Genomic DNA, 27,568 nt, shown 5'->3' with positions numbered 1-27,568 from the left:
ACACTCTCTCTCCATGAATCCTTTTTTTTCTTAACAGTTTTATTGAGATACAATTCACATACCATACAGTTCACCCATATAAAGTGTACATGCCAATGGTCTTTGGCATATTCACAGAGTTGTCCAACCATCATCACAATCTATTTTAGAACATTTTCATCACCCTCTCTCCAAAAACATACCTATTAGTAGTCACTCCCCAATTTCCTCCAAAACCCCTAGCCCTAGGCAGCCACTAAGCTACTTTCCTCTCTATAGATTTGCCTATCAGGACATTCCATATAAATGGACTCATATAAGATAGCCTTTTATGCCTAGCTCCTTTCACTTACCCTGATGTTTTCAAGACCTTAAAAACATCATGCCAAGTTAAAGAAGCCAGTCACAAAAAGACAAATACTATGTGATTCCACTTATATGAGCTTCCTAGAGTTGTCAATTCACAGTAAGAGAAGTAGAATGTTGGCTGCGAGCAGCAGGAAAAAGGGGAATGGGGAGTTGCTGTTTAATGGGTACAGAGTTTCAGTATTGCAAGATGAAAAGGGTACTGGAGATGGATGACGGCGATGGTTGCGCAATGATGTCAATGTACACAGTGCCACTGAACCATATACTTAAAAATGGTTAGGATGACAAACTTTATGTTGTGTCTCTTTTACCACAATTAAAAATAATAATAAAAATATCTTTGCCAATGAAACTATTTACAACTATTTTTTAAACTCATTTGATAGACAGGGATGGGGATCTATCTGCATGCTGCCAGGCACTGTTCCGGGTTTTGTTTTTGTTTTTGTTTTGAGATGGAGTCTCACTCTGTTGCCCAGGCTGGAGTGCAATGGTGTGATCTTGGCTCACTGCAACCTCCGCCTCCCAGGTTCAAGCGATTCTCCTGCCTCAGCCTCCCAAGTTGCTGGGATTACAGGCATCTGCCACCACGCCTGGCTAATTTTTGTATTTTTAGTAGAGATGAGGTTTCACCATGTTGGTCAGGCTGGTCTCAAACTCCGGACCTCAAGTGATACACCTACCTCGGCCTCCCAAAGTGCTGGGATTACAGGCGTGAGCCACTGTGTCTGGCCTGTTCTGGGTTTTAAGGGAAGCAAATATTAATCTAACAGGTTTAACAATGATTAGGGGATTAAAACTGAAGTTTGCTTTTTACAATAATTATTATATCAGAAATCCCCATAGAAACAGTGATCTAAGCTCATGTTCCCATTCCAATTGAAAGTGTAGCTCACCTGCCCCAGATCCAAGGTGAGGTTGACTCTGTTGTACTGTGTGCCTGAGGACAGGGGAGGACTTTGCCACCAACGTTCAGATCCATCAATAGCATTGGTGACAGGATGCGCTTTCCTGGGGTCCTCAGAATTGCAATAGTCACAGAACTGGCCCTGAAAAAAAAAAGATTTTTTTTTAACTTTCAAGTAATTTTTTCTAATCCATATAGCAAATAGAGGGAACCAAAGAAAGACTATCTTATACACCTTGGAGATGTCAGCTGTTAAAATTCACTGAAATGTATTCTGAAGTAGCAGTAAGGCTTTCTCTTTATCTTAAACCTTATCACCAATTTATGTCTCTGTTTATGGTGTTTTTAGGATATGGGGTCTATTTATCTTCCATCTTTACAGCTATGTTTTTGTTTCATACAACACTTCAAGAAGAGCCTGTTGTATTTGCGATGAAAAGAGGTTTTCACTTCAACAAATCCACTTCACTCTTTAAGTCATCCTCTGTGCAATTCTGTCTGCAGCACTGGGGTACAAAAAAGATCCCTCCCCACAGTCCCAGCGGGGCATCGAGGATCCGAACAACCATCAGGGAAGGGGTGCACAGCAAGCGCCTCCACGGAGCAGACGGCTGCGGCCAGCGGCAGTAGATATTCCATGGTGGAAGACAGGGCATGTCCAGTGCCTGGGAGGACAGACAGGACTTTGCTAAGTGGCAGTGAGTGCAAGCAGGGAAAGTGTTGCAGGTAGAGGAACCAGCATGAACAAAGGCACAGGGGCTGGCTGGTCCTGTTTGACCTAAGCATCGAGAGACAAGGCTTGCCAGGTACATGGAGAGATGTGGCTGGCTGTGAATACCAGCACTGAGAAGTCAGTAATTAATTCAGTCAGTAGATGGGGATCCATTTTTACCTGCAGTGATAATCTGTTTGGTATTATAATCTCTAACTCCTTATTGAATTACTCTTTTTCCTGCTAGAAAGATTCTTTTGATCCTGGTTTTTGTTTTGGTTTGGTTTTTGCATAATTTTGCAGCCATTTACCATCTCAAACCTGAACATAGGCCTTTCTTCTATGTCGAATGTATTTTAAGTGGGTCAGAGGATCATGCTTCCCCAGGGATGGACTTCACATACTGAACTATCAGCTCCCAAACTAAATGCCCTTAGAGTATAACCATCACATAGGAGGGGGACAAAGAGGCAAACTTATACCCACAGCCTCCCAAGGAATGTGCTGTGACAAAGAGGTACCTCTGCCCCTCGCCAGCATCTTAGAAGTTAATTCTTAAGTGTTCAGAGAGAAATTTGATGCTGGTATGTAACCAAAGGTGTGACCACATGTTTTCATCTAGTATGCAACTCATGGTTCTTTCATGCGTGGTGAGGTATCTGTGTAGATCTTTATCTTTCCACATTATACAAAAATATTTCTATAACTCGGAAGCAGCACCTTGAGTGTATGTAGCCCCGCTACTTCCTGAGGTCAGAGGCCATGTGTTTCCCACTCTTCCCTCTATCACTTCAGCCCAACACACTGCCTTGCGCCCACTAGAAACTCAACCAAGGAATAATTCCATCAGCCATTTCTCAAAAATGTTAGTTCTTTCTATAAAATGCATTGTCATAAGAAGGTACTTAATGAATAACTTTTTTTTTTTTTTTTTTTTTTGAGACGAAGTTTCACTCTTGTTGCCCAGGCTGGAGTGCAATGGCATGATCTCTGCTAACTACAACCTCCGCCTCCCAGGTTCAAGTGATTCTCCTGCCTCAGCCTCCCGAGTAGCTAGGATTACAGGCATGTGCCACCACGCCCAACTAATTTTGTACTTTTATTAGAGACAGGGTTTCTCTATGGTGGCCAGGCTGGTCTCGAACTCCTGACCTCAGGTGATCTGCCCGCCTCGGCCTCCCAAAGTGCTGGGATTACAGGCATGAGCCACCGTGCCCAGCCATGAATAAGTTTTAAGCTAGGACATCTAAACATTTACTATTAGTATGATCTTTATTTCTCCCTTAAGAACATTTTCCAGAACATTTAGTTATATGATGAGGAAATTTAATTATTATTCCTCAAAGTTTAGAAGATTTACATCTGGCTAGAAGCAAAATCTCTCCCCAAAATGAGAAAGCTTATGATTTACATTTATCTCCATCTCTACATTACAGACGTGAGGAATGCAGAAGGTGCTTTCTAGATTGTTAGAGTGGTTCTCAATTTCACAATAATAATAATAATTAAGATGAACATTTGTAGATCTCCCAGTTTACATTTTCATACTAAGATTATTATTACCACCTCTATTTTACAGATGAGGAAAGAGAGGGGAATGTTAAGTAATTTTCCCAAGAACCACACCACTGGTCAATGGTAGAACCCAGACCTAAGTCCAGGGTCCAGGGATAACGAGTGAACACTACCCTGTAACTCTCTAACAGCTACAACTCTGGTTTATTACACATCGGTGCATAATCACTAACATACATTATTTCCTGTAATTTGTTTTAAATGGTAGCCTTCACAATGGCCTGAAGGCCTCTTTCATTAAGAATCATCTTAGCCTTTCGCAGATATACCAGTCCTTCTGCAGCTCCTGTCCATGTCATTCAGCAGACTGGGAAAGAACACAGGCTCAGGAGCTTTAGCACTCACATTAGCCCTTGATCTCACAATTAGTAGGCACTAAAACTACATATATCAAATATATATTTTGAGTCTGAGCAATAAATAATTTGAAAGCACATATTTTAAAAATAAGTGTATAGGCAAGACAGCATCACAATTATACAGGCTAGTGTCAACACTGACATTTGGAAGACTGACTGATATAATAGATACATAAGTTAAAGCTAAATTCTAAGGAGCGAGCTTTGCCCAGGTAATAAAAATGAGTCAAACTTTCTGTTTATTTCTAAAGACTATTGGACAAAACCTTGACAGACAGCAAGGAATCTACAAAAACAACTTGTCAAACCAGTAATGCCCTAGATGACAGTTTTTCGGATTAACTTTGTATTAGCCAAGTTTAGATGATAAATTTTTTGCCATATAAAATAATTTCTAACAAAGAATCCACAAGCTTAAGTAAAACATTAACAAGCAAAAGTGTAACATATACCTTCTGTTTGAAAAATAAAAAGGTCAGTGTAAACATTGACTTTAAAAAGAAAGAAAAATTTATTCTAAAAATTTAATAATATATTTTAAAATTAATAACTAGAAAGTTTGGCTTCTTTAAGTTACTCTAGGGTGAAAGATTTTTATTCAAATAGTTTTATTAAAATATTCCTTCTCTTTTCTTTCATTTGTTTTACTCCTGAAGTTTCAGTAATTTTTACCCTACATCTCAATGTCATATTTACTGCAAATCAACCTACATGAAGAATCAAAAAGAATTTAGTAGTGCCCTAAAGGAAATCAGACTGTGGATCTAGAAGTGAAAAAAAATCAGAAGAATGATTTTCTTAAGTGTTAAAACTCTATCCAGCCTTCTCAATCATTTTTCTTGAGGTCTTCATGGAGAATTAAGTCTGTGTGGAAATGCTACCTAGATAAGTAGACTTGTGGTTGAAGAACTTTCTCAGGGAGGCCAAGGTTATGACTAACCCTGCAAGTAAAGCCTTGGCACCAAGCAACAGGGTTTTGAGAGAAGACAACCTCGTGGAGCTTTTTAGAAGTGCTATACCTGACAATACTTTTGAAAATCAAACTTGAGGCCTTTTCACAAGATGGCACCGAAGGCGAAGAAGGAAGCTCCTGTTCGTCCTAAAGCTGAAGCCAAAACGAAGGCTTTGAAGGCCAAGAAGGCAGTGTTGAAAGGTGTCCACAGCCACACAAAAAAAGAAGATCCTCACATCACCCACCTTCCGGCAGCCCATGGCGCGGGGACTCCAGAGGCAGCCCAAATATTCTCAGCAGAATGCCCCAAGGAGAACAAGCTTGACCACTATGCTATCATCAGATTTCTGCTGACAACTGAGTCCACCATGAAGATGATAGAAGACAGCAACACACTTGTGTTCATTGTGGATGTTAAAGCCAACAAACACCAAATCAAACAGGCTGTGAAGAAGCTCTATGACATTGATGTGGCCAACGTCAACATCCTGATTAGGCCTGATGGAGAGAAGAAGGCATATGTTTGACCGGCTCCTGATTACAATGCTTTGGATGTTGCTAACAAAATTGGGATCATCTAAACTGAGTCTGGCTGGCTAATTCACCGGAAAAAAAAAAAAAGAAAGAAAGAAAAGAAAAGTAAAAAGGAAACAAAAAGAAAAGAAAAGAAAAGAAAAGACAATCAAACTTATGGAGCAGAAGAGAAAAGAATCCATGGGACTTCTCAAATGGAAGATCATTGAGGAGGATCTTTCTTTCCCGTGAGTATCACTGGGATAGGCCACTTTATTTTTTCTGTAGCCATATCTTCCAACAGACACTTATACCAACTTTACTACTTCATGGGTATACGCAAAATAAAAGGGCTTATGTATTTATAAGTCTCTGCTATTTCTGACTCAACCTGATGTCTTCCACAAGAATTGAAAGTAAAAAATGGTCAAGAGACAAGAACAAGAAGGATTTTTTAAAGGGAGGAGAAAAAAAAACCAGATGTATAACATTTGGAATAAAGGAAATAAAACTATTATTTATTTAATGATAAATTTATTTACATTAAAATTCCACATGAGTCTGGGCACAGTGGCTCATGCCTGTAATCCCTACACTTTGGGAGGCCAAGGTGGGTGGATTGCTTGAGCCCAGGAGTTCGAGAGCAGCCTCGGCAACATGGAGAAACCCTGTCTCTACTAAAGATACAAAAATATTAGCTGGGTGTGATGGTGCATGCCTGTAGTCCCAGCTACTTGGGAGGCTGAGGTGGGAGGATCGATTGAGCCCAGGAGGCTGAGGTTGCAGTGAGCCAAGATCATACCACTGGACTCCAGTCTGGACAACAGAGCAAGACCCTGTCTCAAAAAAAAAAGAAAAAAAAAAACCTCCAAATGAAGCCAGGCACAGTGGCTTACACCTGTAATCCCAGCACTTTGGGAGGCTGAGGCAAGAGGATCACTTGAGGCCAGGAGTTTGAGACCAGCCTGGGCAACATAGCAAGAAAAACATTTTTTTTTTAAATTAGCCAGGTATGGTGGTATGTGTCTGCAGTCCCAACTACTTGGGAAACTGGGATGGATTGCTTGAGCCCAGGAGCTTGAGGCTGTAGTATAGTGAGCTCTGATCACACAATTGCACTCCAGCCTGGGTGACAGGGTGAGAACTTGACTCTGAAAAAAAAAAAAAGGAAATGAGAAAAAAAGAAAATAAAGACCGAAATGTATCTGTTAAAGAGAATTTTAGAAATACTGGGAGATTTTTAGCAAGGTAGCTGGATATGAGATTAAAATACAAAAGTCATTGCATCTCTGTAGAATAGCAGCAAACAACTAGAAAATTTAATTAAAGAGAAAATGCCATTTATAATAGTCTCAGAGAACATCAAGTATCTTAAAAGAAATTTGACAAATAAAAATTTTAAAGAGTATTAACAGAACTTTGAAAATCTACATAAATGGAGAGTTAGCTAGAAGATAATATCAAAAACTTATCAATTCTCCCCAAATTAAGCTATAGAGACAATATTATGCCAGTGAAAACCTGAATAAGGTTTGAATTACAGTAAGGTAATTCTAAAATTTATATGAAACTTTAAAGGACCAAGATATTGCTGAAGAAGAAGACTGGGAGGAGGAAACTTGCCCCTCAAGGAATCGGGGCTTATTATGAAGCTATTGTAATTAAGGAAAGGCAAAATGAGACAAACAGACCTATGGGACAAAACAGACAGCCCATGCATTTAAGAAGCTTTACTATATAACATAGGTGGTATGTCAGACCACTGGGAAAAGAAGGAATATTCTAGATCCAGGGGGAAATAATAAAATCAGAGTTCTACTCAAGTCACAAATGCAATTCAACTTCAGATGAAATAAGGACGTATGTGTGAAAAATAAAACTTCAAAATCTCATAGTAGAAAAAAAGGTGACTACCTTTTAGAACTAAGAGCAAGGAAAGGTTTCTTAACCCAAGATACAAAAAGCATTGACTACAAAAGAAGAGATGGATAAATCTGACTATGTTAAAATTAAGAATTTTGCTTCCTTTTGCTGGGCATGGTGGCACACGCCTGTAACTGAGACACGAGAATTGCTTGAGCCTGGGAGGCGAAGTTTGCGGTGAGCTGAAATTACACCACTGCCCTCCATCCTGGGTGACAGAGTAAGACCCTGTCTCAAAAAAAAGAATTTTGTTTCCTTGAGCCCAGGGAGTTGGTGACGAGCCTGAACAACATAGTGAAACCTCATCTCTACCAAAAAAATAAATAAATAAATAAAATATACATAAAGAAGTTTGCTTCATCAAAGACACCTTTAAAAAGTGAAAAGTTAAAACTAGAAGATATTTACAATGCAAAAGTGATAAACAGTCTCCAATTATGATTGCCTTCAATTCCTTCTCTCTCTCTCCATGCCTGCCATTTCACCCATCAAAAGGTGGATGCTCTTTGCCCTGGAGGCTAGTCTCTCCTCTTGAATCCAGACTGACTTAATTGTTTGCTTTGTTATAGCACATGTGTCATTCTGGGACATTCAAGCTTAGGCCTTAAAAGCGCTACAAGATTCTGCTTCCTTCCTCTCAGAAGCCAGCCACCAGGCAAGAAGTCCAACCACCCAGAAATCACCATTCTGTGAGAAAGTCCAAGATATCCAACTGGAGAGGACAAATGGGAGAGTAATAAGATACCTTACATGTTAGTGAGACCTTCTTAGGCCATCCAGTCCATCCTAGCCACCAGCTGAATGCAACTAAGTGAGGTACCCCAACTGACAACCCATGGAGCAGAACCACCCAGCTGAACCCAGACAACCCACAGAATTGTGAGAGAAAAAACTGTTGCTGTTGTTGTTGTTTGAGACGGAGTTTCGCTCTTGTTGCCCAGGCTGGAGTGCAATGGTGTGATCTTGGCTCACTGCAACCTCTGCCTCCCAGGTTTAAGTGATTCTCCTGCCTCGGCCTCCCGAGTAGCTGGGATTACAGGTATGTGCCACCATGCCCAGCTAATTTTGTATTTTTAGTAGAGATGGGGTTTCTCCATGTTGGTCAGGCTGGTCTCAAACTCCTGACCTCAGGTGATCCGCCCACCTCGGCCTCCCAAAGTGCTGGGATTACAGGCATGAGTCACTGCACCTGGCCAAAACTGTTGTTGTTTTAAGCCACTAAGTTTTGGGGGTAGCTTGTTACACAAGAATCAATAACTGATCAAAGAACTTAAAGCCAACAAAGAACTCTAATCAGAAATACATACCAAATTCCTAACAATCCTACAAATCAATAAGAAAAACATAAATAGTTCAATGGGAAAATGGGCAAAAGCAGAAATTTCACAGAAGAGGAAACACATATAAACACAATAAACATTTATAAACATAATAAACATTTCAAGAAATGTTCACCATCACCATCATTAGTGACCAAGGCAGACCACAATGCAATATTATTTTATACTTATTCAGTAGACCCAAGTTTAAAGTTTGATGATAACCAGATTTAGAAAGGCCACAGTAGGCCGGGCGCGGTGGCTCAAGCCTGTAATCCCAGCACTTTGGGAGGCTGAGACGGGTGGATCACGAGGTCAGGAGATCGAGACCATCCTGGCTAACACGGTGAAACCCCGTCTCTACTAAAAAATAAAAAAAAATTAGCCGGGCGAGGTGGCGGGCGCCTGTAGTCCCAGCTACTCGGGAGGCTGAGGCAGGAGAATGGCGGGAACCCGGGAGGCGGAGCTTGCAGTGAGCTGAGATCCGGCCACTGCACTCCAGCCTGGGTGACAGAGCCAGACTCCGTCCCAAAAAAAATAAAAATAAAAAAAAAAAATAAGAAAGGCCACAGTAGGAGTATAAATTGGTACAAAAACTTCGGAAACTGTTTTAGTATTACCACCTAAAGTTGAAATTCCCATTTCCTATGATACGGCATTCTACTCTCAAACTCATAAACGAAAAAGAAACCCTTGCACAAATGTGATGGTATTATATTCAACACTATTCACAGCAGCACTGTTCATAAGAGCAAATTCCTGGGAATAACCTAATTGCTCAGCCACAGGAGGGTGGATGAACAAACAGTGGTATATTCACACAATTAATAACTGTATAAGCAATAATGAGTACATGAATATATTCAATGAAACAATATAGATGAAACAATATTGATGAATCTTAGCAATATAATATTAAGTGAAAAAAGCATGATATAATTTTTAGAAAGTTATGAGCAAGCAAAATAAAAAGCACCTACTTTTTAGAAATACATATAGATGTAATAAAAAACTATACAAAAAAAGCAAAGTATTAATTAATAAAGGATTTGGGATTATTATTTCCACAGAACATAAGAGACAGAGGGAAAGGGGGTGGGAGGACCATACACTTAGACATAAATTATTATCCAGGCTCTATGTTTGGTTTTGGCAGCAAGTTCATGAATGCTTATTGCTATTTAAAATACATATGTAGGCTGGGGCACGGTGGCTCAAGCCTGTAATGCCAGCACTTTGGGAGGCCGAGACGGGCAGATCACGAGGTCAGGAGATCAAGACCATCCTGGCTGACACGGTGAAACCCCGCCTCTACTAAAAAATACAAAAAACTAGCCGGGCGAGGTGGCGGGCGCCTGTAGTCCCAGCTACACGGGAGGCTAAGGCAGGAGAATGGCGTGAACCCGGCAGGCGGAGCTTGCAGTGAGCTGAGATCCGGCCACTGCACTCCAGCCTGGGCGACAGAGCAAGACTTCGTCTCAAAAAATAAAATAAAATAAAATTAGAATAGAATTAGAATAGAATAGAATAGAATAGAATAGAATAGAATAGAATAGAATAAAATACATATGTAGGCCAGGCACAGTGGCTAACGCCTATAATCCTAGCAGTTTGGGAGGCCAAGATGGGAGGATCGCTTGAGCTCAGGAGTTCAAGACCAGCCTGGGCACATGGCGAAACCCTGTCTCTACAAAAAATACAAAAATTAGCCGGGCGTGGTAGCATGTGCTTGTAGTCCCAGCTACTTGGGAACTGAGGTGGAAGGATTACCTGAGCCTGGGAAGTGGAGGCTGCAGTGAGCCATTATTGCATCACTGCACTACAGCCTGGATGATGGAGTGAAACCCTATCTCAAATATATGGGGGGGGGGTGTGTGTGTGTATATGTGTGTGTGTATATATATGTGTGTGTGTATATATATATGTGCATATATATATATGTGTGCGTGTATGTGAGTGTATATATGTGTGTGTGTATGTGTACATATATATGTGCGTGTGTGTGTGTGTGTGTGTGTGTGTATATAGTGATAATACATTCCTGAGCTGGGTCTCTTCCCATACATCTGGTAGTGGGCAGATGTATGGAATATATATTTGTGTATATAAATATCTCATAAACTGAGGGTTATGACTAATCCACAATCTAACTCTGTGCCTGATGTCCGATATTTTAAAAACACCTATAAATAAATAAAGCAGGACAAAGACTGATAGAAGTCGGAGAAGAAGGCCGGGCGCCATGGCTCACTCCTGTAATCCCAGCACTTTGGGAGGCCGAGGCAGGCGGATCATGAGGTCAAGAGTTCGAGACCAGCCTGGTCAACATGGCAAAACCCTATCTCTACTAAAAATACAAAAATTAGCTGGGCATAGTGGCACGCGCCTGTAATCCCAGCTACTCAGGAGGCTGAGGCAGGAGAATCTCTTGAACCCAGGAGGCGGAGGTTGCAGTGAGCCAAGATCGTGTCATTGCACTCCAGCCTGGCAACAGAGCGAGACTCCATCTCAGGGGAGAAAAAAAAAAGTCCGAGAAGAAAAGGAACAGAGAAGAGAACTCCCACGTTCAATTTTTCATCCATCCATGCAACAAACCTATGATAATCATCTACCCTATACCAAATGCCATTCTAGACAGAGAGATGAGAACACCGAAAGATAAACAGAACAAGGGACTGACACTTGGAATTGCACCAAGGCTATTATATTATTGGCCTATTCAGATGGGAAATAGAAAATGTAATGGAAGGGGCTGTGAAGAAAGGAGATAGGATTGTTCCTATAAACAACTAAGCAGAGCTGAGCTCCAAATTTGGCAGTCTCCAGAGAATAAACCAGAAGCCCACAGAATGACCTACCCTTTTTCAGAAGGATGGAAAAAAGTCGTCTCTCCTAGTTCCTAACACTTTTTATGATCCTTCTTAACTAAAAAGGCTTCCACGTGTAATACTTTATAACTGAATTCACAATGTAAATACTATGTTCTTCCAAGAAGCTAGAGGATGATTACAGCAGTGCTCCCTAACATAGTTTCTGGGGGGCTTTGTTTGGACATTCATTCATTTATTCAACTCATCCAAATTACCTACCATGTGTAGAGCACTATGTCAGACACTGTGGTAAAAACAAACACACACACACTAAGAGTTGGATCTGTCCCTAAAGAAAGTTAGTGGGAGAGAAGAGGAGTAACTCAACCACTGCACATTACCACAAGATGCTGGGGGAAGCTAGCACTGGGGTGTGGCAGCCCAGCGAGGAACACTGTGCTTTACTTTGCTTAATCACCAGAACACTGTGAAATGTATATCAAAGTATTCAAAACTTAAAGATGAAGAAACAGCTCAGAGGTGAAGTGCTTCATCTCAAACCACACAGCTAGGTCGTGCTGGGGCCAGGAACTGCGTGTGTGCCTGATAATGTTACTTATGGCCTGGAACACTTTCCTCCTGGCCAAGCTGCTCTCGTGAGCGACATCACAAGGTGTTGTCTTAGATTTGGACAGTGTGAAACAGTCCTGGAATGACAATTATGTGACTTTCCATACGCCTGCCCACTACCAGATGTATGGGAAGAGACCCAGCTGGGGAGAGAAACCTGTCTGGCGGAGGTTCAGATGAACGCCCTTGTGGCAGGCACAAAAAGCCCAGCAAGATAAGCATTTAACCAACGCTCATCCATCAACAGCCCCACTACAAATTACCACCTTCATATTGCTACGAACCTCTGCTCCTAGCCATCACTCACGAAGGTTCCAGAGGCCACAGTGTCTCCAGTGCCCTAACCCAAGCCAGTGGGAGGCCTGACGTGTAGAACATCCTGAACTCCCTTCCTAACTTGGGATTGCTCTTTTGCAAAGACCTTGTTCAGAGCCTTCTCCCTTTTGAGAGTCACAAAGGCATGTAGGTGTGGTTACTGATGATTTGGGCAAGTGTTCTGTGAATTTCCTGAATGTTTCCTAAATATACTGGAGTGCGTGGTGAACACTCAGCTCTGTGACTCCCACACACAAGATTTCACGGCACCAGGGGGTAGAAGATGACATCTCTAATGTGCCTGGTTCCTAGAGATAGGGATTTGAGAGACAGCTAAAATGAGGAACTCAAAGTTGGTTCCAGGTATTTAAAAACACACACACACACACACACACCTTTTTAAAAAGAAGCAGATAAGCAAATGTCTGCAAAACTCCAGATTCTAGGTGGGGGAGTCCTTTGAACTCATTTCAACTCATTCCTTTTAACTCATTTAACTACTCTACATTTTGGAGTAGAATAGATGGAAATTCAAATCCTGATGGCTACCAGTTACAGCTACGGAATGTTAGTTGAATGATGTGGCCTCCCTTGAGCTCCATTTTCTCTTTATTGTAATGGGTTAATACTGCCTATCTTATGCAGTGGTTTGAAGATTAAATGAGATGTCATCCGTGAAGTAGACACCAGGTGGTGTGATCATACCACCACTGGAAGCACTGGAGTGCTTGCTGGAAATGCAGACCCTTCTGGACTTAGAATCAGCATCTCTGGCGGGAGCTGGGCATCAGAATTTTTTAAAAGCACTCCAAAGGATTCTCCTCCCCACTGCAGTCTGGGAACCTCAGAGGCAATGACGACTGGCACATCTGGGTGCACCACCAGCCATAGACAGCACTGCAGCAGTCATAGAAGTAGCTGCATTGATGGTAGTAACGACAAAAGGAAACATCCATGTGCCAGACATGGCCCCTTGCACTTTATACGCATTAACTCAATTTCCATGGCAAATCTACAAGGTAGACACAAGCATCAGACCCTTTTACAGAGAAGGAAACAGAGAGACAAAGAGGTGGAGCAATTGGTCTAAGTGATGGAACCAAGATAGAACCTGAGAATTAGCCCAAGAGGGGATGCTGAAGAAGGGAAGACAAGAGACAAGGAAGAGGGGGAATAACTGTCTAGCAGTATGAGGTGTAGCATCTCAATCTGCTGGTGCCTCGGAGATTTAGGCACCACAGAGATTTGGGCTTGGCCAGAAAACATGTAGCTCCCCTGCTGGGCACCACCAGCCTGTGAGTCAGACACAACCAGGTGAGAAAGATATTTTTAGGCCAGGGGTGGTAGCTCACACTTGTAATCTCAACACTTTGGGAGGCCGAGGTGGGAGGATTGCTTGAGCCTAAGAGTTCAAGACCAGCCTGGGCAAAAAAATTGATACCCTCATTTCCACATAAAAGAAAAAAAAATATTAGCCAGGCATGGTGGTGCACACCTGTAGTCCCAGCTACTTGGGAGGCTGAGGCTCCCTTGAGCCCAGGAGTTTGAGGCTGCAGTGAGCCATGATCACATCACTACACTCCAGCCTGGGCAACAAAGCAAGATGCTGTCTCTAAAATTTAAAAAAAAACAAGAAAGATGCTTCCTTTAGGAAGGAAGATGCTTGCCATTAGGCTTCTCCCTCCATAGACAACTGAGAACTGTGTTTTTCTGTATTGATGTAATGTTTCGCTATATTTACTCTTTCACTCTCCTGGAAGTTATTTCACACATTCTCCTTGCTCCTCAAACTCCCACCCCCTTCCCCTCACCTCGTGAATTTGCTTAACTTTCTCATCTTCCTAATCTACCAACCTCACAACATCTGTACCCATACACCTGCCTACCACTGGTATGGAGAAGCTCTCTGTGTTCCAAAGTCCCCCTCCCCTGACTCTCTCTCTCTCTCTCTCTCTCTCTCTCTCTCACTCTCTCTCCTCTCTCTCCCCACTGCATCTCAATTCTTCCCTTCTACTAGATCATTCCTTCTACTAGATCAGGATTAAAACAAATGTGCTTGAAACAACCTCGCACTTCCCCTCACTCACTCCGTTGGACCCACACTGACTCTCGCTGTTTCTCAATCACTCCGAGGCTGCTCTCAGGGGTCTTTGCACATGCTGTTCCCTCTCCCAGGAACATGCTTCTCCCTGACTGAAGTCTCTTTTCGGCAGTCTTCCCTAGCAACTCCATCTAAAGCAGTGCTGCCCTCTACCTCCGTGTCTGTCCCCTACCCGATTCTCTTCATCCTCAGCAGGAATTGCAAATCATTTTCTTTTTAAATTATCCTCTTTATTGGATTGTAACTGCTCTGAGGGCAGGGACTTCATCAACTTTGCTCACTACTGGCACAGGGTAGGCACTCAGTATTAGTTGATTTAATTCATAAATTAAAATGGGAGAAACTATGAAATTTAGTTACTCAAGAGTTTTTAACCAGCCACAGGAAGGAATGCAGTAATTGCAGACTGATACCTATGTCACTAAACTCAGTTGTTAGAAAGCACAGTCTAATGAAATCTAGACTCGCTTTTTCTACCCTAATGGAAATCCATGTGTTCCATTCCTCAGGGCCTCCCCAGAACCTATTCTCAGCTCCCAACTTCTGACCACTTGCCCACTCTGGCCAGAAAGCTCCACTCATGCCCAACTCAGCTCTTCTATCTCTGGGCAGCATCTCACCAGTTTCAGTGACTTCTCAGGTACTCACCTTCCTTGCTTATCATGGCCAAATTAGAGAGGAAAGAGAAAATGAGAGCTATTCTTGTGGTCACAATATATTTCTTCATTATGATTTATTTCCATTTAAAAAGAGGTTTCCCAGGTAACGATGCCTCATTCTCCTAAGCTCTGCACTTCATCACATCTGACCCCTTTTATCAATGTCTTATTTTGACTTTCTTATCAAAATAGATTTCTCAACAATATTTAATTAGAGTTACCACTTACGACTGGGCGTGATGGCTCATGCCTATAATCCCAGCACTTTCGGAGGCGGAGGCGAGAGGACAGATTGAGCCCAGGAGTTTGAGACCAGCCTGGGCAACATGGCGAAACACCAACTCTACAAAAACTACAAAAATTAGCTGGGCATGGTGGCACACCCCTGTAGTTCCAGCTACTCAGGAGGCTGAGGTGGGAGGATTACCTCAGCCCAGAGAGTAGAGGCTGCAGTGAGCTGAGATCGTGCCACCGCACTCCAGCCTAGGTGACAGAGTGAGACTGTGCCTCAAAAAAAAAAAAGAAAAGAAAAGAAAAAAGTTACCATTTATTAAACACTAACTGTGTTCCAGATGCATTATGATTTACCTCATGTAATCCTCATAATAACCATGTGGTGTCCCCATTTTACAGATGATGAAACCAAGGCTCATAAAGGTTAAATAACTAACTCACTCAAGGTCATATCTTTGGGAAGGAATACATTTAAAGCCAGCTCTATTAATTCCAAAGCCCATACTCTTAATCATGACACCGTACATCTACTTTAGGGTCCTGGTACCAACTGGTTCCTTCTTGAAAGAAGTCAAGAAGTTATTTCTGGAAGACTTACAGCCCAATTTTTCAATGGTTTCCATGCAATCCTTTTCCTTCTACTTCTCTCTCTATTTTCCTGTTCCCTATGTGTAGTGTCGGCATGTTACTGTTACAGGAAAGGGGGCCCGTTCCAGGCCCCAAGAGAGGGTTCTTGGATCTCACCCAAGAAAGAATTCAGGGTGAAAGTCCATAGTGTGAGACAGAAGCAAGTTTATTAAGAAAGTAAAGTGGTGAAAGAACAGCTACTTCATAAACAGAGTAGGGCATTCCCGAAAGTAAGAGGAGGAACACGTCTTACCTAGGTAAGGTAAGGACAAAAAAAGATCATGGATCTTTAGGTAAGGATAAATAAAATATTTTATATAGGATAAAAAAAGATCATGGGGAGATGTGCTCTGCTACAAGGGTTTGTGATAAAGGACTAATTTTCTTAATTACTATATTTTGCAAGAATCAATATTAGTATCTTTAAAGCAAAATTAGGAATGCCTTTGTTCTCAAGATATCGGGATATTAGGACACTCCCAAGTCCGGGTCTGTTTAGTAAACATCATCAATCTATTCCCTTCACTGTAAGCATCTCCAGGCTAGGAATACCTAGCTTTCTGGGAATGCAGGCCAGCACGTCCCAGCCTCATTTTCCTAGCTGTCACTCAAGATGGAGTTTCTCTAGTTCGAATGCCTCTGACATTACTGTCAGTGGGGTGTTTGGCAACTTTAATGACATGTAAGTCATCTGCTCCAAAGCAAACGCAAGTTTACAAGGTGGGCCAGGCCACATCTAGGCCTGCCCAATTAATACCCCAAACCCAAAGTACTTCCTCTTAGCCTAGATTTATGAAAATAGGTCTTTCCTGGTAGTTTGCCCATTCAACCATCAACTACTGATCTATGAGAATCAGACACCTTCCTCAAGGAGATAGTCTGACCCCAACCTGACTCATTCCTCAAACCAGGTTTTTCCCTCTCAGTTCTATTTCAGTTACTGTTTTAACCCCTTTATGAAACAATTACACTGTTTCCTGTTTTCTTTTCCCACATTCCCAATTCCCTCATCTCAACCTTTTTTAGTTTTATCACTCAAGTTTTTTTGAGGACCAGAAAAGGTATCAATACACACCAAAATAAAATGAAATCTGTATAAATTCTAGAAAGACCACAGAGATCTCACTCAGGGACAACATTCAAAACATGTAACAACAACAGTCATGTGACTTTCTGAGTTCCTGGAACACAGCAAGCATGTTCCCGCCTCAGGGAACTCAGGCCTCCGGGGTCGCCCTCTCCCAACCTCATTGTGAGGCTGCCTTCCTCTCAACCCTCAGGTTTCTGCGCCAACATCATTTCCTTCCTTCCTTCCTTCCTTCCGTCCTTCCTTCCTTCCTTCCTTCCTTCCTTCCCTCCCTCCCTCCCTCCCTCCCTCCCTCCTTCCTTCCTTCCTTCCTTTTTTCTTTCTTTCTTTCTCTCTCTCTTTCTTCTCTCTCTCTCTTTCTCTCTCTCTCTCTTTCTCTTTCTCTCTCTCTCTCTCTCTCTCTCTTTCTCTCTCTGTTGCCCAGGCTGGAGTGTAGTGATGCAGTCATGGTTTACTGCAGCCTCAACCTCCTGGGCTCAAGTGATCCTCCCGTCTCAACCTCCCAAGTAGTTAGGACTACAGGTACATGCCACGATGCAAAGCTAATTTTTGTATTTTTTCTTTGTAGAGACAGGGTTTCACCATGTTACCCAGGCTGGTCTTGAACACCTGGGCTCAAGCTATCTGCCCACCTCAGCCTCCCAAACTGTTGGGATTACAGGTGTGAGCCACTGCACCCCGGCCATCATCTCCTCTTTTTATCACAGAATCCTGTTTATTCTCTCTAAGGCAAAATAACAACCTATGATTATTATATTTGCTCAATGGCTACAGTCTCTCCATGGGACGTTAGCTCAGTGAGGACAGGGGCCTTTTCTGCCTTGTAACTATACTTCCAGCCCCTTATATCACCATCCCCTATACCTGGCACATAGTAGATGCCAATAAATATTTGCTAAATATAGAAGTGAATGGACATTACCCACAAGTGTGTGGGCATGCAAGTCTCCAGGCAGCACCACTCTTATTAGTTGATTGGAATCTACTTTAAGAATCACCTCAAAAGTCAGTCTTCCAGCCTCTGTTGAGCTTCCAGCTGTTAAAGTGGTAAATTAAGACAATGAGTCCAAATGAAGCACCAACCCAGACTATTAACTTACTGTGACAGTGCAGGCAAGAGATAAAAAGAGAAGACAGGCCGGGCGTGGTGGCTCACGCCTGTAATCCCAGCACTTTGGGAGGCTGAGGCGAGCGGATCACACAATCAGGAGATCGAGACCATCCTGGCTAACACGGTGAAACCCTGTCTCTACAAAAAGTAGAAAAATTTGCTGGGAGTGATGGCGGGTGCCTGTAGTCCCAGCTACTCGGGAGGCTGAGGCAGGAGAATGGCGCGAACCCGGGAGGCGGAGCTTACAGTGAGCAGAGATTGCACCACTGCATTCCAGCCTGGGTGATACAGTGAGACTCCGTCTCAAAAAAAAAAAAGAGGCCGGGCGCGGTGGCTCAAGCCTGTAATCCCAGCACTTTGGGAGGCCGAGACGGGCGGATCACGAGGTCAGGAGATCGAGACCATCCTGGCTAACACGGTGAAACCCCGTCTCTACTAAAAATACAAAAAAACTAGCCGGGTGAGGTGGCGGGCGCCTGTAGTCCCAGCTACTCGGGAGGCTGAGGCAGGAGAATGGCATAAACCTGGGAGACAGAGCTTGCAGTGAGCTGAGATCCGGCCACTGTACTCCAGCCTGGGTGACAGAGCGAGACTCCGTCTCAAAAAAAAAAAAAAAAAAAAGAGAGAGAAACAGGCTGGTTCCCCAATGTTCCATTTCCCCCCAACACCCACCCCCTCCCACAAATTCATAGATTGAAGTCCTAACCCCGATGACCTAAGAATAGGACTGTATTTGGAGACAGGGCCTTTAAAGAGATAATTAAGGTAAAATGAAGTCATTACGGTAGGCCCTATTCCAATATGCCTGGAATCCCTATAAGAAGAGAAGATGGGGACACATACGCATAGAGAGGAGACCACCTGAAGACATAGGCAGAAGGTGACCGTCTACAAGCCAAGGAGAGAGGCCTCAGAAGAAACCAGCCATACCCATGCCTTAGACTTCTAAGCCTCCAGAGCTGTGAGAAAATCAAACTGTGCTGTTGAAGCCACCCTGGCTGTGGTACTTTGGTATGGCAGCCCGAGCAAACTGACACAGGTTGAGTATCCTTTATCCGAAATACTTGAGGCCAAAAAGGTTTCAGATTTGAGATTTTTTTATATATTGGAATATTTATATTATACTTACCAGTTAAGCATTTCAAATCCAAAAATCCAAAATCCAGGAAGTTCCAATGAGCACTTCCTTTGAATGTCATGCTGGCACTCAAAAAGTTGTGGATTTGGGAGCATTCGGGATTTTGGATCTTTGGATGAGGGATTCCCAAACTGTATGGTGCACTAGTAAGGAAGTCTCAGTAGAGGCACCTGGGAAGAACCTCAGCCAAGGCTCCTGATAAGGGAGCCCCCAGAATAGAGGCTCCTGGGTCAGGAACGCAGATGTGCGTATGAGAGGCTCCTGGGCCAGTAGAGCCTGCATCCTTGACCAAAACTCCCTCCAGAAAATTGCAATGCATTCACTGTGCATCAAGTCAGGTGTAGGGAAGGCAGCTGTCCCCCATGAGGCCTCCCAAGTAAAGCCTTGTAATTGCAAACGTTGGGGGCTAAAAGATCACAGAGAGGATTTTGACCTAAAGATGAACTCCTCACCCTCCTCTTCAGAAATCATTTCAGTGGTGCAGCACGCTTAGCACGGGAAGTTCTTCTCTGTAGCAAACCCCAGTACTCAGTGCTGCAATATTACACGCTCTTTCCTATTTAATCTCCCATGAAGATGGAGAACTGCTGCTTACAAACATCTTTCTAATGATTCTAAAGGCCCTTGGCCTCCTCTTCCTCATATTTAGTCAGGTAGTTCTACTGCGGCTTGTTTCAGCTACAATTTTCTTAAGCTGCTGTGACAGTCACATGTGGAGTAGCCAGAGAAGGACCACACCCCAGAACCAAGGCAAGTGATCAAAGAAAACAAGGATGCTTCAGGTAACATTAAGTATAGGAAAGGTTGAAAGAGTCTCTCCTAAGCCAGCACCTGCTCAGAGAGAGAGAATAAAGATTTCATCTATCAGGGTGTGGTGGCTCACACCTGTAATGCCAGAACTTTGGGAAGCCAAGGTCAGTGTACTGCTTGAGGTCAGGAGTTCAAAACCAGCCTAGGCAACATGGTGAAACCCATCTCTACTACAAAAATTATCTGGACGTGATCACACATGCCTGTAGTCCCAGCTACTTGGGAGGCTGAGGCAAGAGAATTGCTTGAACTCGGGAGGCGGAGGTTGCAGGGAGCCGAGATCACACCACTGCACACCAACCTGGGCCACAGAGCAAAACTCCGTCTCAAAAGGGAAAAAAAAAAAAAAAAGGATTTCACCTGCTCTTAGCATTTCTATCAGAAAATTTTACTTTAACAGCTATATTTTTATTCAAAGAAAAGTCTACTAAGTTTACCTAGAAGATAATGAAATAAATGAAAGAAAGATAACTCAACAAGTTTATAACAAGCTTATTTAGTGATTTTCCTAATGAAGTCTCCCAGCACATTCTGCTACTTTTTCTAGTTCATCAAAAACATTTAGAATTCAACGGCACATTAAAGATACAGTAAGTGATAAGTCGTCACAATAAAATAGGAAAGCAGCCTGGAAACATGTAAGAAAATTTAAAAGTCTGAAATGTTTGCATTCTTATCAAATTACCAGGCAAACTATCTTGCATAGAATCTTTGCCACCAATGTCTTTCATGCACACAAATGTTTGGCAATATTTAGTCTCTGCAAAGCCAATCACAGGACATAGGGAATAGGAGCTTTCATTTCACAATTCCATCCCTTCCCTCCCCTGAAGCAGCCCTCTGAGCCCTCACTAGTAGTGAAGGAATTATCCAACCACTGGGCTCTGTTCAAATAGTGGATCCAAGGCTCACAGGTATGCACCACCCCCAAACTTGGGCCACCCCACATGCATTAAGCAAGGATCAGGGATAAGATACACACAACACAGCTTACTGCCATAAAGAAGTGCAAATATTTCTCTCTTTTTTTTTTTTTTTTTTTTTTTTGAGATGTAGTCTCACTCTGTCACCCAAGCTGGAGTGCAGTGCAGCGATCTTGGCTCACTGCAGCCTCCACCTCCAGGTTCAAGCAATTCTCCTGCCTCAGCCTCCCAAGTAGATGGGATTACAGGCCCACACCACCATGCCCAGCTAATTTTTGTTTTATTTGGCCAGGCTGGTTTTAAACTCCTGACCTCAAGTGATCCACCCGCCTCAGTCTCCCAAAGTGCTAGGATTATAGGTGTAAGCCACCAGGCCTGGCCTTAAAGATGACTCTTAACGTGCATGATCTCTAAATATTTGTTCAGCCTAGAGCTCTTCTCATTCTTTTTAGGAGCCACATTTTTAGTTATCAGGTTGCAAAGTCTCACAAACCAAGACCCTAGAACTACACACAGAGCCTCATGCAGTGTCGCCTCTCTGCTGCTCTCCCATACAGGGATAACACGCACACACTGAATGGTCAATACAACTGCTGGTTAACTGATGAAAGCTAGTTACTGCATTAGTTTCTAAGGCTGCCATACAAAGTAGCACAAACTGGGTGGCTTAGAACAACTGAAATTTCTCTCTTACCATGCTGGAGGCTACAAGACCAAAATCAAGGTGTCAGTAAGACTGCCCTGCCTCTAAAATTTGTAGAGGAAGGATTCTTCCTTGCCGCTTCAGCTTCTGGGAGTCCAGTCCTAGGCACTGGGCTCAGTCACTGCATCAGACACAGCAGGGCCACACCTGTCTTCCAGAAGACAGATTGTTGAAATTCAGGTACTTTTAAAATCAAACAGCAATTCCAGCAGGGGGTTGCTCTGATAAGTAAATTCTATGGTGGTGGTGCCTTTTGAATATTTCTTCAAAAAGCATTGATGGAGTGTCTAAGACAAGCTTCCACAAGGAAACAGTGCAGCATACTTTGCACAGGAATTCTTCTCTATAGGGAATCTCAATACTCTGTCCAGACATGAACAGGAAGACAGGGCCCCACCCTCAGGAAGCTCATGATCCTAATAAGGAGACAGATTTAAAAATGAATGGCTCCAAGGTGATGAGTGGAATTAGCAAGGCAATGCAAACTTTACCTGGAACTCAGAGGAAGGAGTAGTCAGCATGTCTGTGATAGCATAGTATAGCAGGTAAGAGCGTGAATTCTGCAGCCAGAGTACCTGGGTTTAAATCTGGCTTTACCACATACTAGCTGTGTGATCTTGGACACATCACTTAACTTCTGCTTCAGTTTCCTCATTTGTAAAAGGAGCATGCTAATTGTACCTCCTTCATACATTCATAAATCGTTGTGACAATCAAGAAGTCAATGTGTAATACGCTTTAGACCTGTGCCAAGCATCAGTAAGTGCTGTCTGTGTGTGTTAAATTAACACCCTGCATTAAGCAGGGGAGCAGAGCCCCTCATTACTAGACCATTCCTCCTTCTTGCCGTTCTGCCCCCTGTATTTGGTATCACTCCTATACACAGTATGCACAATATATGGTGTAATTTGAAAGTAACGGAGAACTCACTTCTATTTCCCACCTCTCACAATTAAGATATGCATAATCACTTTAAACCCGTATTTCTCTCCAGTTAATATTCATGTGTTAACTCCACATGTATTTTCTGAGCTTCTAGGATGGGAAAACCACTGAGGGAATACAATATGTTTTTGACGCTGAGAAACTGGCAGGACACATGGGACTCAAGAAGCTGGCTTTCCTCAGGGCAGTTTCCACCCTGTTGACACGAGGGATCTAATCAGTGCCCTAATACCTCATTCAAACAGTTCTTTACTGCAAAGCAGAAAAAGACTCCCTGTCTGTGAGCAGATGCAGCCCTGCCCAGGCAGCCCCACTCACCCACTTGACCAGGAATCCACGTATACAGCACAACCACAGGCAGCTCCATTGACTTAGCCCAGTCAGGTGCCACTTAGTAAATCTTTTCCTAACTAGGCAAATGGTTCCAGAATGCTGAGGTTAACACAGGTTTCAAAAATGCCTAAATTACAACCAGGAATAAATATATGATCTGGAAAAATGTATTATTGCCACTAAATTAACCTTAAAAATTAAAATCCCCCCCAAAATGTTATTTGAGCTGATAACAAAGTATCTTTAAACAAATAATATCTAGTTATTAAAACAGTACTAAAACAAGTTACTATTTCTGTAATATAAAAGGCTGTAGAAGTCTGTAAGCCAGTGGATTGTTTAGCATGCCAAACGTGTTCAGTATATAATGCACTGTACATTTCTTTTTTTTTTTTCTTTTTTTCTTTTCACTCTCAAGAGCTGAGGGAATCCTGCTAGCAGATCTACTCTACAAGAAATGCTAAAAGGAGTCATTCAAGATGAAATGAAAAGACACTAGACAGTAATGCAAAGCCATACTAAGAAAGAACAGCAGTATAGGTAACTACATATGTAAACATAAAAACCAGTATTATTGTATTTTGGAGTTGTTTTGTTTTGTTTTTGAGATGGAGTCTTGCTTTGTTGCCCAGGCTGGAGTGCAATGGCGCGATCTCAACTCACTGCAACCTCTGCCTCCCGGGTTCAAGCGAATCTCCTGCCTCACCTTCCTGAGTAGCTGGGATTACAGGCGCCTGCACCACACCCGGCTAATTTTTGTATTTTCAGCAGAAACGGGGTTTCACCATGCTGGCCAAGCTGGTCTTGAACTCCCAACCTCAGGCGATCCGCCCGACTCGGCCTCCCAAAGTGCTGGGATCACAGGCGTGAGCCACCATGCCTTGCCATATTTTTGGTTTTTAACTGTTTTTTGGTATATTATTTAGAAGACAAATGCATATATAATAACAATAATTATAAATTTATAATAATGAACAACAATGTATAAAGATGTAATTTGCAACAATAACGTAAATGACAGAGTTATATAGAAGCAAAATTTGGGATGCTATCAAAGTTAAGCTAGTATCAATTCAAACTAGATTGTTATATATTTAGGATATTAAATGTAATCCTTAGAATAAGTACTAAAAAAACTTAAATATGTATAGAAAAGGAAATGAGGAGAGAATCAAAATGGTAAAAATCAATTAAACCAGAAGACAATAATAGAAGAATTGAGAGTAGCCAAAAAATATATAAGGCATATAGAAAACAAGCATCAGAATGACAGAAATAAGTCTTTTCTCATGGAAAAAAAAATTTCTAACAATATTTTCCAACAAAAGATTTACAACGAGTCTTGAACCTATTGTTTAAAACATCAAAATGGGCTGAGTGCTGTGGCTCATGCCTGTAATCCTAGTACTTTGGGAGGCCAAGGCGGGTGGATCACCTGAGGTCAGGAGTTTGAGACCAGCCTGGCCAACATGGTGAAACCCTGTCTCTACTAAAAATATAAAAATTAGCCGGGCATGGTGGCAGGCACCTGTAATCCCAGCTACTTGGGAGGCTGAGGCAGGAGAATTGCTTGAACCCAGGAGGCGGAGGTTGCAATGAGCTGAGACTGCACCACTGCACTCCAACCTGGGAGACACAAGAGAGACTTTGCCTCAAAAAAAAAAAAAAAAAAAAAAATCAAAATGTAATACCTTTCTACTAGGAAGTGCTGAATACAACTTGGAAGTGAACAATTACTGGCCAAGTTCCTACTTCTAAAAATGTTTAGGCTAACTGAAGGATGGGGTAGAGCTAGAGCTATGGTACCATGATTTAGTGAGCTTAGACAGCAAAGACCTGTACAGTCACATGGGGCCCTACACTTTGAAGGGCCCCTCACTTACTTCAATGCTGTGCTGTCACCATCTTCATATTTAAAATAATTTTTTAACGAGGGTTCTACATTTCCACTTTGCACTGAACTCTGTAAATTATGTGATTGGTCAATGCAGTTCTTCCATTTGAATCTATGTATTTTTTGAGGTAACTCAGTCTGGCCAACATGGCAAAACCTTGTCTCTACAAAAGATACAAAAATTAGCTACACGTGGTGGTGTGTGCCTGTAGTCCCAGTTACTTGGGAGGCTGAGGTGGGAGGATTACCTGGGCCTGGGAGGTGGAGGCTGCAGTGAGCCAAGATAGCACCACTGTACTCCACCCTGGGTGACAGACTGAGACCCTGTCTCAAAACTAAAATTAAATTAAAAACTGAATTGTTATAAGAGCTAAACTAAATTTCTCAAAAATAATTATACACACAATTACATTTGCATATTTGTGTGTTTATAAACACACACTCATAAAATAGAGAAAGCAAAATTATTTGGGACTGTTAAAATTAAAAGTATTTTCATCATTGTTATTGTATCTTTTAGATTTCTCTTTTTGCATGTTTTAAAATATGCGCAACACATATCAATATGTTAATACATGCATATAGTTTATAAGTAAATAAGCACGTATGGCACGACATGTTCAAAAACTTGTCATTTATGGAAGTATATGGTCAAAAGAGTTTCTAAAGCACTAATCTAGTCACCCAATGACAGCCTTGCTTTTTTGGAACCCAAGCTCCAAAATCACTCCCTCTTCCCACTACACTTCCTATTCCTCAACATCCTCAACAATATTTTGCAGAAGAAGGAGGCAATTTGGGCTTAGTGTCGAGGATTTGAAGTCAGGACTGGATTCAAATTCTGCTGACCCTTTGGGAGGTCAAGGCAGAAGGACAGCTTGAGGCTAAGAGTTTGAGACCAGCTTGGGCCAAATAGCCAGACTCTATCTCTACAGAAAAAATAAATAAATAAATAAATAAATAAATAAATATTTGCCAAGCCGGAGATTGCAGTGAGCCGAGATCGCACCATTGCATTTCAGCCCTGGTGACAGTGCGAGGCTCTGTCTCCAAAAAAAAAAAAAAAAAGCCAGGCAATTGCACTCCTGTAGTCCCAGTTACGCCCAAGGCTGAGGCGGGAGGATCCCTTGAGCCCAGGAGTTCGAGACTCTAGGGAGCCGTGATCGCACCACTGCACTCCAGCCTGGCCACAGAGTGAGACCTGTGAGTAAGGGCCAGGCACTGCAAGATGCTGCTTAACCTGCACCTCAATGTCGTTTGCCCCAGCTGTTCGCGGTGAGGCTCGGATCTCTGAGAGCCATTTCTATCTTTGCCCGCCTAAGGTCTCATTCGCCCCCAGTGGATGGTGGCACTTCAGGCAGTGCAGTGAAGTGAATCTTTTCAGTAACATCAAAGTGATACCGCTGTTATAACCTAACAATTCTCTCTTAAAATACAACACAGAAGGTAACTGCTACCAGCTCCTCCGAATAAGGTACGGGAGGTGGGGCAGGAGGCGCCCCTGAACCCTCGGGGACTCAAGCCTGGCGGCACGCTCGGTGGATAACGGAGGCGGGAAGGGCCGAGGCGCCTGCATCTCTTAGAGCGCAGCCTCACACTTTCCCTCCACCTGCCCGAGCCTGACCACAGCCTCCGGTCACCTCGCGTGCTTCCTCCTCCTGGCCTTGGGCGGGTGGTGCCGAGGCGGTGCTCCACGGGATCGCTCCTGGGTTGTGGGCCCTCGCGTGCGGGGATGGGGGCTGCCCTCCCCGGTCGCTCGGAACCACTAGCGCGCGTGGGGAAGGGGCCCGTTCCCTTCTCCGGGTGTCTGGCCGGCGCGGGAAGGAGAAGGCGCGCCCACCCCGGCTCTCTCCGAGGCCCTCACCTGGATGGTGTGGCCGCTGCCTGGGGCGGTGGGGCCCCCGACCAACTTGCAGTAGAGCTCGGGCCGGGGCCTCCTCTCGCTGGGTCCCCTCTCCCCGCAGGTGGCGGTGGCCCAAATCCTCGCTGCCTCGGCCAGGTTGAAGTAAGGCGGGTGAAGGCTGAGCCCGGCCGCGGCCCGGGGATCCCGAGCGGTCGCCCCCCAGGCTGGCAGCAGCTGCAGCACCAGCAGCAGCAGCGGCGTCGGCGGCAGGACTGGCCCCGGTGCCCGACCCCGAGGCCGCGCGGCCGCCGCCATCCCGCCGCGCAGGATCCTCCCGCCTGCGCCTTCCGCAGAGGGGCTTGGGGGCACCGCCGCTCTCTACCCGCGCCTCCCGGACCTACAGCGCCAGGACTAGTGCAGCCGGGCGTATGGGCGGCGCCGGGGCCGCTCCCCTTGCTCCACGCGCTGGAAGCCCGCGGCGTGGGGGTAGCCGTTCAGCTCGGGAACCTGCCGCGGCTGGAGCGGGCACCCGCCGGATCAGGAACTGACAGCGCTCAGCCGCGGGCCAGCAGACGGCGTCTCTCCCGCGCGAGGCGCGCTGCAAACTTCGCGGGCGGGGAATGGGAGAGGCGTTCCTGGGCTCCCACCCAGGCGGCCGGAGCGGGAGCCTGGGATCTTCGAACCCCCCAGGCGCCAGGACAGAAATTAATTAGATCGTTCTCCTCACCGGATACTCACCGCTCAGGTCAAAGCCAGAAAAGCCACCTGTGACTTAGGAGTAAAGGAGGCTTGCAAAC

The 27,568-nt window shown here is 43.7% G+C and overlaps 1 protein-coding gene and 1 pseudogene across 2 annotated transcripts in view; one reads left to right on the top strand and one right to left on the bottom strand.

The window, feature by feature from the left end:
* LAMA3 (laminin subunit alpha 3) overlaps positions 1–27,327 on the bottom strand; it is a 273,500-nt gene extending 246,173 nt beyond the window's left edge. For both annotated transcript variants that reach the window (XM_025365425.1, XM_025365424.1), the window contains exons 1-2: positions 26,793–27,327; positions 1,245–1,397 (exon numbers count right to left, since the gene is read on the bottom strand). In XM_025365425.1, coding sequence (XP_025221210.1) covers positions 1,245–1,397; positions 26,793–27,086 — 447 coding nt within the window. In that variant the 5' untranslated portion in view covers positions 27,087–27,327. The remainder of the gene's footprint in view (positions 1–1,244; positions 1,398–26,792) is intronic.
* On the top strand, positions 4,964–5,434 carry LOC112611519 (annotated as a pseudogene).
* Positions 27,328–27,568: the final 241 nt, after the last annotated feature.

This window comes from Theropithecus gelada, chromosome 18 (assembly GCF_003255815.1).
Source record: "Theropithecus gelada isolate Dixy chromosome 18, Tgel_1.0, whole genome shotgun sequence".
Taxonomy (NCBI): Eukaryota; Metazoa; Chordata; class Mammalia; order Primates; family Cercopithecidae; genus Theropithecus; species Theropithecus gelada.
The sequence above is the reverse complement of the archived record's forward strand: the minus strand, read 5'-3'. Positions and strand labels throughout refer to the sequence as shown.